Raw genomic sequence first — 11,962 nt, 5'->3', positions numbered from 1 at the left:
TGCTATTCACGTTAGACGCGCAAAGGCAAGAAGACACGTGAGCATGAGACAAGTGAGCAACAGAGAAGCTCTGAATAGCACTGCTCTTCATCTGAATGTGTAGGAAATAAGGTTCGTAAAAATAAAAGACCCACAAAGCATCTCCTCCTGTTATTTTTCAGTGGGATTTCTATACAGATTAGTTGTACATAGGTCAAATATAATAGAGCTAAGAACCTGTATTTTGGATTAATATGCTAAGAGATCATGTAATCCTGTTCTCTGTGTCAATCTTTTAATGTTTTCCTAAAGTAACTTGCAAATAATTAGAAGAAACTCTTAAAAAAAAAAAAATAACAACAACCGTGTAGTTCTATAGGCTTACATGCAGAGACTTGCTAGGGGAATTAGGATTTTGGGGATAATTTGATTCAGACATCTTCTACAGATGAGACTTTAGAAGTTGAGGTACCTGGGATGCCCGGGTGGCTCAGTTTGTTAAGCAGCTGCTTTTGGCTCAGGTCGTGATCCCAGGGTTCTGGGATCGAGCCCCACATCTGGCTGCCGACTCAGCGGAGAGCCTGCTTCCCCCTCCCACCCTGCCTGCTGCTCTCCTTGCTTGTACACTCCCTCTCTGTTAAATAAAATAAATAAAACCTTAAAAACAGTTAAAAAAAAAAAAAAAGAAGTCGAGGTACCTTATTGTTTGTAAAATAAATCTCTATTTAATGTACAAGAAATCTTGCAGTGCACAAGGTATTATCTTGCTTTTAAATAGGCCAAACTTAAGTATATTTGTAAATAATGTGTCTTGAAAATGCCAAAAGCCTTTCTTGAATGTTGATGAACTTCAGAGGTTTGCATCACACCCTAAATGTGTGATTTACATTCATGGTTTTTTTTTTTAAAGATTTTATTTATTTATTTGACAGAGAGAGATCACAAGTAGGCAGAGAGGCAGGCAGAGAGAGAGAGAGAGAGGAGGAAGCAGGCTCCCTGCTGAGCAGAGAGCCCGATGCGGGACTCGATCCCAGGACCCTGAGATCATGACCTGAGCCGGAGGCAGAGGCTTAACCCACTGAGCCCCCCAGGCGCCCCAGCAAACAGACTTAAATCCGGTTTACCGAAAACGCTTTTTACCCGCGTAACCGCTCAGCCAGCGCCCCCGGCGCGCCCCGAGCGGGTCGGTCACTCAGACCCCGGGTTCGCTCGGGACCAGCCCGCGGCGTTTCCCTGCGGCCGCGCCGCGCCCCGCCGGCCGAGTGCGGGCCTGCGCGTGGCCGGGGACCGCACCGCGCCTCGAGACGGCGGCCCCCGTCGCCCGGGCCGCAGGGCGGAGGGGTCGCGGCGGTCGCGTGCGGGCTCCTTCCCGCGGTCCCGCGTGCGGGCGCAGAGGGCGGAGCTGCGGGGGGACCCCGGCCTCCGGCGAGCTTCGCGGGCGGCTCCCGCATCGCGACCCGGGGTGCGGCCGGGTCGCCTGGGCGAGTCGTGAGCCCGCCGGGGCCTAGGGCGGCCCGGGACCCGCTCTTCCCGCCGGGGCCGTTCCGGGCTGCCCCCTGCCCCCGAGTCCCGCGCAGGTCCCCGGCCGGGGGCGCGCGCCCGTCCCGCCCTCCGCGGCTCGCTCGGGCTGTTGGGCCCCACGCGGTTTCCCGCAGTCGCGAGTTCCCGCCGGGGCAGTCGGTCCTTCGTGGGGCTGCCCTTGTCTTCCGCGGCATTAGGGGGTTTGCCCCCTTTTTCTCCCTCAGGTTGTAACTTAAATACCTATCTCCGAGTTTAAATTTGTAAGATCTAATCTATATGTTTATTTTATATTTACTCGCTTACAATTTAAAAAGTACAGTCTCCAGGGCAGCAAATGGAGCCGATTGTTTCTAGAGCATGTGACACACTCGGACACTGTTTAAGTACAGTTGCTGGATGGACTTTGTGTGGAAGGGCCTGCTCAGCCAGAGGGAGCCATTCTGCTGTTTCTGCAGTAAACACCGATGGACCCCGCGTCCCCAGAGGAACTGACTTAAAAGCAAGTCCGGGAAACCAGTCCCAGGTAGCAAAGCCCAGATACTAGAGCGGGTCAGGCCAGGTGGAGACGTCCAACCAGTGGGGCGCACATACTGTCTCCCTGGCTACCAAGGAGCGTGGGCCCCGCCTTATGCCAATTCTGACCAAGGTCATAGGCCAGTTCAAATATCTACTTGGGTAAATCGAAATCCATTGGCCGCGCGTGTGTGACCTAGCATGACTGTGCAGTTTTCTCTGTGTGTTGCAATCTCATGGGCCACCTCTGTGTGGCCAGGCTCAACCAGCTCTGTAAGTTAGTCTGTGAGGCTGGGAGGGGTCGCGGGACCACGGGGTTGGTTTGATTCTTGATGCTTGGCCCGTAATAAAGCTTTGCTTGATCTTCGCTTTGTACCAGTCTCGCTCCTTTGATCACAGGCGGTTATTGGGGGACCTGTCGCGGTGGGTTACTTCATCCATTGGCTTCACTCAGAGGAAGAGCATTTGTGTTTCTTGAGGGATGAATGGTCTCTTCGCCCTCAGCAGGGCGGGGTCCGGGCAGGGGTACGTCTTCAAAGTGGCTTTCATAAAAGAGTAGACGAGTTTAAATTAAGTGTAAAGCGTGTACATCAGTACAAACGAACCTCTGCACTCCAAGTCCCTATATCCAAACCCGGTTCTCCCTGGCTTCCCTCTAGGGGTCTATGTTGCCGAGGCATCCAGCTCTCTTCGGAACGCTGTGTTGCCTCGGTCTTGCCTCCCTCAGTGTCGCCCGTCACCAGAGTCTGTCCCCCCTGTGTCGCCTGTCACTCGGAGTCCCGTACTTTCTTGTAGTCTGTCCCCCGCTCAGTGCCGCCAGTCACTCGGAGTCCCCTGTTTCTTGTAGTCTGTCCCCCTTGTTGGGTCGGCGGCTCCGGGAGTGCAGGAGGAACAACAGAAATGACCGCGGGCTGCCGTCTTCCAGGTCCCTCCCCCATTCCCTAACCCTTGACTCTCCAGCCAAAAGGATGTCTGCCCGGGTCTGGCTCCATCGGATGTCTGTGATACCCGATACCTATGCAGGAAACAGGAGCATCAGGACTCCCCCACACCCTCCAATCACCAAAGACCTTACCTTGTATGTAAACCCATGCCCAGTCTTGGCCTGATAAAAGACCCCGCCGCCTCCCTCCCGGCTCCAACTTCCCCAACTCCCCCTTCCCGAGCCGGGGAACCTCACCTGAGAATGCCTACCTCCTCCCGGTGTGACTTTCCTGGCTTCCCTTCTCCTGAGCCCCCAAACTTCGCCAGAGAGTGCCTTTAACAAATCTTGCCTTGCGTTTACCTCGCCTGTAAAACCTGACACCCCTCAGAGTCCCGCACTTTCTTAACTATCGCACATTTGCAGCAATATCCACTCTGTCATAGCAAGTAGCTTCCCAGTTGTTTTCCCAATTCTGCTCTTTCAACAGATTGTTTTCCTGAATTTGGTTACTTTTTTGACTTTATCTCATTGTCCAGTTTATAATTAGATTTGGGTTACTAATGACAAAGTATACATTTTTCAAAAACATATTCACTAAGGGGTGCCTGGGTGGCTCAGTGGGTTAAGCCTCTGCCTTCGGCTCAGGTCATGGTCTCAGGGTCCTGGGACTGAGCCCCGCATCGGGTTCTCCGCTTGGCAGGGAGCCTGCTTCCTCCCTCTCTCTGCCTGCCTCTCTGGCTACTTGTGATCTCTGTCTGTCAAATAAATAAATAAAATCTTTAAAAAAAATATATATATATATATATTTTTTTTTTTTTTCACTACAAGACCAACCCCCACCCTCAATAGTCAACAAACAATCTTTTTAATTGTTCCATTAAAACAAAATAGAATCTGTTTAACTAAAACTTTCTGGCTATCGTCAATGTTTTAAAAAGTCCTATCCAAGTATGAATTACTTTAAAATCCACTCTTTAGCCTGGGTGGCTTAGTCTGTTAGGTGTCTGACTCAGTTTCAGCTCAGGTCACAATCTCAGGGTCCTGAGGTGGAGGCTGCCCCTGTGCTTAGGAGGGAGTGGGTTTCACATTCTTTCTCCTTCTGCGGCAAGCCCCACCCCCATGCACGCTCTCACTCTCTCTAAAATGAAAAGTAAATCCTATAAAAATTTACTTCTTGTTTTTTTTTTTTTTTATTGAATATACTTAACAATGAAAATCTGTTATTGATAGTAATACATTTTTGGTAAATCAGCAATGCTGGTGAATGTTGAAACTTGGTGTATTTGGGAAATTGGCTGCTGGAAAGCTTATTTCCAGTGAACTGGTTAGAGAGAGCATACTATGTTCTTAGTTACGACGGCAGTGGCATTCTAGGGCAGATGAGTGTGCAGATACAAGAGGTGTCTCTGCAGAATGAGATTTCTTGTTAAGCTTTAAATAGGAACACTCGGGGTACCCGGGTGGCTCAGTTGGTTAAGCGTCTGCCTTCCACTCAGGTCATGATTCCAGAGTCCGGGCATCGAGCCCCACATCGGGCTCCCTCCTCAATGCAGTCTACTTCTCCCCTTGCCTCACCCCCTGCTGGTGCTCTCTCTGTCACCCACGTTTCCTTGGATGTAGGCTACATTATCTACAGAAGGGGGCAGCTCTCCCTACCTCATCTGTGATTATTAGGGTGAGTTAACCCCTCTGGCAATTCCCACTTTGCTCAAGGCTGTATCAAGCATCCACAAGCCCAGCCCCAGGCCAAGCCTCACCTTCCTTTTCTGGGGCAGCGCAGCCTTCAGGAGCACCCGGAAGGACTCTCAGCGGCCTGAGTGTGTTCGGTAGAGCTTCCTTTGTGTGGCCCCTGGTTTCCACTGCTTTGTACCCCCTTGACACGTATCCATGGCTTTGCCTCTCGACACTCACAGGCTTTGTAGAAAGACCTAACCCTTGCCCACTGTCCTGCCCTCCAGAGTATTTCCTTATGGAACCGCGATGCTAGTTCACATGTTCCTGAGAATCACTTATGTAGCGTATCTTTTGTGGGAGCCATATTTGTTTTTTCAAATCAAATGAATTAATTCCTTAGCAGGGATAATGCATAGAGGTGAAATCAAATGTCTAGTGTTGGCACATATATATAATGTCTGGTGTTGATGGCTTGTGATTTTGTAAATTTATCTGTGAGGTGTGAAACCACCTGAGTATAAATGCGGAGTTGTCTGTGATAAACGTCTTTCCTCTCTGCCTTTACCTCCAATTTCTTTCCTTCTGCTAGATTCTTTCCGAAAATTTTCCCTCAGGAGGGAAAGTGTATTTTCTCTGTCACCTCTAATTTTTTTTTTAAGATTTTATTTATATACTTGACAGAGATCATAAGTAGGCAGAGAGGCAGGTAGAGGCAGGTAGAGAGAGAGGAGGAAGTAGGCTCCCCGCGGAGCAGAGAGCCCGATGCAGGACTCGATCCCAGCACCCTGGGATCATGACCTGAGCTGAAGGCAGAGGCTTTAACCCACTGAGCCACCCAGGCGCCCCTCATCTCCCATCTTTTTATTTCAGACATCAGCCCCTGCTCTGATCTGCATGAGTTCTGTGGCTTTATTTTTTGAGCGTGCTTTTCAGCAGCAGCACACTTGCTTTTGGAAGCTGTGCTTCCTTTCAGTCACCAGCCTATCACTCCACCCCAGTGGCCCTGCTTTTTGGGTTGGATGCCATGGGGTAGAGGAAGCTTGCTGTCTCCTGACCAAGTCTGCAAGGTTGAGGAATATCCATGATTTTCCAGATTGGACGTTTCTGGATGCATTGTACGTGTTTCCAAACTGCAATTACATTGTATTATTATGACAAGTTTTTTAGTCTGGTCTCAACATTTTAGCAGTTGAAAGTTGAAGTATGTTCCAGTTAACAAGAAACTTTTACTTTATGTAGTATTTAAAATAAGGTGCTGTCCTGAGGCAAGTACTATGGGGATCAGCAGGATTTGGGAAGAACATTATGCCCTCTCCAGGTATTAGCTGACATGTCCGTGTTGCTCCTGGCTCTGTGAAGCAGTCCACCCACCGTCTTTCCTGCAGAAAGGTCCCATCCATTGGTGGATAGATTCCGATGCCACTATTTTTTTTTTTTTTAGATTTTATTTATTTGACAGAAAGACACAGTGAGAGAGGGAACACAAGCAGGGGGAGTGGGAGAGGGAGAAGCAGGCTTTCCCCAGAGTGGTGAGCCCGATATGGGGCTTGATCCCAGGACTCTGGGATCATGAACTGTGCCAAAGGCAGATGCTTAATGACTGAGCCACCCAGGTGCTCCGATACCACTAAGTTTTATTTTTGAATGGTGAATACTTTTCTTTACTTACTTGTATATATTCAGTGAAGCAAAGAAATATATTCATAAGTCTTTTTTCGCTAGGGGTCCCTGATCGAACCCCGGATCCCGCTCTCTGCTCAGCAAGCAGCCTGCTTCTCCCTCTCTCTCCCGCCTGACTCTCTGCCTACTCGTGATCTTTCTGTCAAATAAAGAAATAAGATCTTAAAAAAAAAAAAAAAAAAGACTTTCTTCGATGATGTAAGTAACGTTAAGATGAAAATCCTCTTCCTTTCCCTGGATTACATTCTCAAAGCAGAGGTACAAGCAATGGCCGATCCTGCGTCTGTGCAGGATCACACTAGGTCATTAGAAGGAATCAGTACGTCGTGGTGACATAACCCCAGGTAGATGTGTTCTCTTGGGATCCGCGTCAAGAACGTACTTGGTCGGAGCCGGGGGCCCCGCTCGGGGGAGCGGCCGTTCTCGGAGGAAAGCCGCGCCGCTGCTGCGGCCGGTCGGCGGGGCTCTGGGGCCGAGGCCGGCTCGGCCAGGTGAACCCTGTCTGCAGCACCGAGTCCGGCGGACGGCCGCGTCTCGCTGGTTCTCCATCTAAACCGATGTTTTGTCCAAGATTCTGTTGACCGGCGAGCGGGAGCAGCAGAGGGAGAAGCGGGTTCCCTGCGGACCGCGAGCCCACGGGGCTGGGTCCCCGCCCTCCGGCCACGGCAGACGCTGGACCGACTCGGCCACCCGGGCGTTCGGAGGGAGTTTTGATTCGGCCTCTCCGGTGTCCGGCATCGGCGACAGCCGGAGGCAGGCGCGGTGCCAAGGCTGCGTGGCCGGGAACGGCGGGCCCGACCCCGTCCGTCGCCGCGGCCCCGACCCCCGTCGCCGCGGAAGCCCGGCCTCGGGCTCGGGCGGGCCCGCCTGCAGACGCGGCGCGGCGAGCCCCGGCGAGCCCCGGCGAGGCCCCGGCGAGCCCTCGGCGCTGCACGGGCGGCGGCGGAGGCGACCTCCGGGGACTCTCCGGGGCGCCCGTGAGAACCGCGACGCGGACAGCCGTGCGCGGCCGACGGCACGAGGGCGCTCCCTCCCGAGGACGCGCGGCCGGCCGCGGGCCTGCTCCGCCGCCGCCCCGGGAGAGCCCCGCGCCCAGCCCGGCCGACGCGGAGCCGCGGAGACCGGCCGGCGCGGGGGCTCCCGCTCGCCCCGCGCTCCCGGCGCGTCACCCGACTGCCCGGCCTTCGCTCCCCGGCCGGGGGCAGTTGGCGTCCGGAAGTGCCGGCCGATCGCCCTGACCCCGCCGTCGGCCCGGCGGAACGTCGCTTCCAGCACCGTGTGCAGTTATTGCGGACGCCCAACCCCCGATCACTCCATCTCTTTTGCCCCGACTTAACATGGCGCCGACGGCCGAGCGCCCGCAGACGAAGTCGTCCCGGCCATCACCAAAAATGGCGTCAGGACCGCCGCCAGCCGACTGCGCACACTCCGGCGGCCCCCACACTCCGAGTCTCGCTGGCCTCTCGGAGTTCCGCTCTAGCCGCCGCGCTCGGTGGGCGCCGCCGCCAGCCAATGGCAGCGCACGGCCGCTGCTGGCCCCGCCCAGCGGATCAGCTGAGGGATCCGCGATGTCTGTTGACAGCGGAGGGGGCGGCGGCGGCGGCGCGGCCGGTTCCGGGTCCGGCGCGGGGCGGGGGGTAAGCGGACGGCGCGGGGCTGCGGCGGGCGGCGGGCGGCGGGCGGCGGGCGGCGGCGGGAGGCGGCGCGCGGAGGGGGCGAGCGTCCGGCGGCGGCGTGGCGTGGGCGCGGAGGCCGGGAGGCCGCGGGGCGGAGCGGCGGTCCGAGCGCCTCCGCCGGCGTTTCCGGGTCTCTCAGATGCGAGGCGGATGGAGCGGCCCGGGGAAGGCGAGCAGCCGCCGCAGCAGCAGCCGTGGGGGAGGCTCCTCCGCCTGGGCGCCGCGGACGGCGAGCCGCACGTCCTCCTGAGGAAGCGGGAGTGGACCATCGGGCGGAGGAGAGGTGCGGGCCGGACGCCGGGGGCGCGGGGCAGGGCGGGGGCCGGGGACCAGGCTCGGGGACCAGCGCTGGGGGCCGGGCCGGGCACGGAGGGCCGGGGGGCCGCCGCCGGCGAGGAGGGCTGCGGGCTGGCCCGGGGCCGGGGGCCGGGGCCGGGGCCGGGCCGGGAGGCTCCCGAGGCCGCCGAAGGGCCCTGGGCGGGGCCCGCTGCGCTGTCCAGTTGTCCCGGTGGAACAGGCTCCGGTGGACGAGCCGCGGTGCCTTCGCCCGCGGTCGGCCCGGTCCCCGCGGAGTGTTTCGGCGGATCATCGAGTCGTCGCGAGCCCTTCGGGAAGCAGCGCCGTGATGGCCGGACCCCGAGAGCGCAGGGTCGTCGGGCCGGACCAGAGAGCGTCTCCCCGGGTGGGGTCGCATGAAGGCCGGCAGCAGAAGGAGCCCTGCAGAGTCCGGGGTGGAAAGTGAGCCAGCGGGTCGCCGAAGCCCCCGGGCGGACGACAGAGTACCCGGAGATGAGCGCGCGCGGGGGTACGGCAGGCCCCGGTTCGGGGCTGCCGCGGAGATGGGTAGCAGTAGGCGGCTCCGTTTGTTTTTATTTATTTCTTAAGATTTTATTTATCTGCCAGAGAGAGACACCGAGAGGGAGCACGAGCGGGGAAGCAGGCTCCCCTAGAGCAGGGAGCCCGATGCGGGGCTCCATCCTAGGACACTGATCAGCACCCGAGCCGAAGAAGATGCTGAGCAACTGGGACCCAGGCGCCCTGGTGGCTACGATTGAAAAGCTCTCAAGTCCCCGCTCGTAGAAGTGAGCTGCTCACTCTAGGTTGGAAGTACAGGGCGCAACCAGAGTCCCGCAGCTCGCTGGGACCAAGTGTGTCACCCTCCAGGCTCAGCTGCCTCCAAACTCCCAAGGGCCCATCTGGCTATCTGACCGGCTTGGTATCTTCCCCGCAGGGAGAGAAGTGTGCTGCTCAGGTCGGCAAAAAAGTGTGCTTTGTCTGAAAGTTAATACATCATCACTCCAGCTCTTTCTCTCTCTATATATATTTTTAGTTTTTTAAGTCCAGCCCAATTAACATACACTCTTTAGTTTCGCCTGTGTGATACAGCGATTCCGCAGTTCTGTCCACTACTCAGGGCTCGTAATGAGAAGTATACTGGAATTCTGTTCACCTAATTCACTCTTCCCCCAACCCTCCCCTGCCTCCGCCAACCAGCCGTTCTTTTCATGTAAGACTCTGTTGTTTTGTTTCTGACTTTATATTTTAAAAAAGAAAGAATGTGGAAAAATATTATTTATTTATTTATTTATTTATTTATTTTTTTTTAAAGATTTTATTTATTTGTCCAAGACAGAGGGAGAGAGAGCGAGCAGACAGAGAGGCAGGCAGAAGCAGAGGGAGAAGCAGGCTCCCTGCCGAGCAAGGAGCCCAATGCGGGACTCGATCCCAGGACCCTGGGATCATGACCTGAGCTGAAGGCAGCTGCTCAACCAACTGTGCCACCCAGGCGTCCCGGAAAAATATTATTTAAAAACAAGTATTTTTTATATGTTAACTATACTGGAATTTAAAAAACTAAAAAAAAAAAAAGGCTAAGTACTATGATAAAAAATAAGGATAATAAAGTAAAACACAATTTGGGGGGTTATTTTACCTGCACCTGTTTTTGTTTTTTGTTTGGTTGGTTGGTTTGGTTCGGTTTGGTAGTCTTAAATCTCAGTATCAAGTTAACTTTTTTTTTTTTTTTTACAACATTGAATGTTTTTACCTGCCACTAGAAACTTCTGAAAAATGCATTAATTGTCTTTAATTTATGTAATAGGAATTTGGTGAAGAGCAGAGGCCCGGCGTTTCCAACCTGGCCCTGCTTCATAACTTGCTTTGGGCTAAGGACTTCGCTTTCCTTACCTTTCTACCTACTTCACTGAAGAGTAATGCGGGTCTTACTGCGAAATCCTTAAAAGGAGCCTGGCTGGGAGTTAGCTCTTAATGTTAGCCATTGTTATTGTAACACAGTATTGTAACATCATTTTGCATGTTAATACAAGGAGCAAAAACAGGCTGTTGGGTAAATCTTCTCAGGAGAATTCCTTTTGGTGAATGTATTAATCTCTCCATGGGAAGCAGAAGTTGCTGTGTTAGCCTGTCAGGCTGTTGTAACAAAATGCCACAGACCAGGAAGCTTAAGCAATAGACATTTGTTTTTCACAGTTCTTAAATCTGAGGTCCAAGATTAAGGTGCTAGTCGATTGGTTTCTTGGTGAGAGGCCTCTTCTGGATTGCAGACAGCTGCCTTGCTAGTCTTCTCCTTCGAGACAAAGTTTTGGTGTGTCTTCCTACTCTCCTAAGGGCACCAGCCCTATCAGATTAGGGCCCCACCCAGTGGTCTCATTTAATCTTTATTCCCTCCTCCCAATCCCTGGCTGCAGTCACACGGGGGTTCAGACCTTTAAGAGGAATTTTGGGAAATACACAGTACGTAAGAATTGTAGGGCTTGATTACATTTCTTTTTTTTTTTTTTAAGATTTTTTATTTATTTATTTGACAGAGAGAGATCACAAGCAGGCAGAGAGGCAGGCAGAGAGAGAGGAGGAAGCAGGCTCCCTGCTGAGCAGAGAGCCCAATGCGGGACTCGATCCCAGGACCCTGGGATCATGACCTGAGCCGAAGGCAGCGGCTCAACCCACTGAGCCACCCAGGCGCCCCTTGATTACATTTCTTTTAAAACAACACGCGTGGTTTATGTAAGGCATTATTTCGAGGAGAAAGAGAGAGCTGAGTTGGTGTGTGTGGCAAGGGAGATGGAAGACCTCACCTTCCAAGAGCTTCCGTGCTGGGGGCGTGGCCAGCCAGCCTCCCGAGGAATTTAACCCACTGAATGATAAGCGGGGCAAATGCCAAGAATAGAACTTAGCACAGAGTATCTTGGATCTACGTTAGAATGCTATGTTCTGGTGTAGAGAAGCTTGTTAAAAACCCATCCCAGTGGCATGGTGACTAGTGCTGGGCTGGGGGCGGCCGGCACACTGTCCTGCTGGTTAGACTCCATGTGCTGGGAAGATGGTGAGCGCAGCTGAAATGTGCCTTGGGTAAATGTAGCACTTCCCCTATGTATAATGTGGAGTAAGATGTCTAAAGCTTCGGGTTCATGGAGATACAGTTCACGGTAAAATTCACCCCTTCCAGGCGCCCGGTGAGTTTTGAGAAACGGAATCACCACTGCTGTTAAGAGGCAGAACATTTCCATCACCCTAGAAAGTTCCCTAGTGGTCCTTTGGATCAGCCACCTGCTCTCAAAGCCCAGCTCTGGGCACTATCCATCTAATTTCTGTCCCTGTCATTCTGCCTTTTCCAGAATCTGGATCTAAGTGTTCCACCACCGTCTGTGTATGGCTTCTGTCCTTTGACATAACCCATTTCAGGCTGTTGTGTGTTTAAGTAATTCCTTCCCTTCCCTTTGTCTAGGCTCCACACCCAGATTGAAGCCCAACACAGGGCTTGAACTCACAACCCTGAGATCAAGACCTGACTGGTACCATGAGTTGTTCACTTAACCGATCAAGCCACCCAGGCGCCCCCGTAATGTGTATCTTTTTGGTGCTGTGTAGTCTTCCAGTGTTTGGGTGTACCACAGTTTGTTTTTTAATTCACTGGCTGATGGACACATGTATTGCTTCCCATGTTTGGTTCTTTTTCTTTCTTTTTTTTTTTTTT

The 11,962-nt window shown here is 53.4% G+C and overlaps 1 protein-coding gene across 2 annotated transcripts in view; it reads left to right on the top strand.

Moving 5' to 3' along the window:
* The first annotated feature begins 7,805 nt into the window (after nt 1–7,805).
* The window catches only part of CHFR (checkpoint with forkhead and ring finger domains), a 30,400-nt gene continuing 26,243 nt past the window's right edge, over nt 7,806–11,962 (top strand). Inside the window, exons 1-2 of one of the 2 annotated variants that reach the window (XM_082699991.1) lie at nt 7,806–7,929; nt 8,108–8,251. In XM_082699991.1, coding sequence (XP_082556117.1) covers nt 8,119–8,251 — 133 coding nt within the window. In that variant the 5' untranslated portion in view covers nt 7,806–7,929; nt 8,108–8,118. The remainder of the gene's footprint in view (nt 7,930–8,107; nt 8,252–11,962) is intronic. The other variant, XM_082699992.1, reaches the window with a different exon arrangement.

Source organism: Mustela nivalis (assembly GCF_964662115.1).
Source record: "Mustela nivalis genome assembly, chromosome: 14".
In the NCBI taxonomy this organism is placed as follows: domain Eukaryota; kingdom Metazoa; phylum Chordata; class Mammalia; order Carnivora; family Mustelidae; genus Mustela; species Mustela nivalis.
Note: the sequence above shows the minus strand (reverse complement) of the source record. Positions and strands in the feature narration are given on the sequence as shown.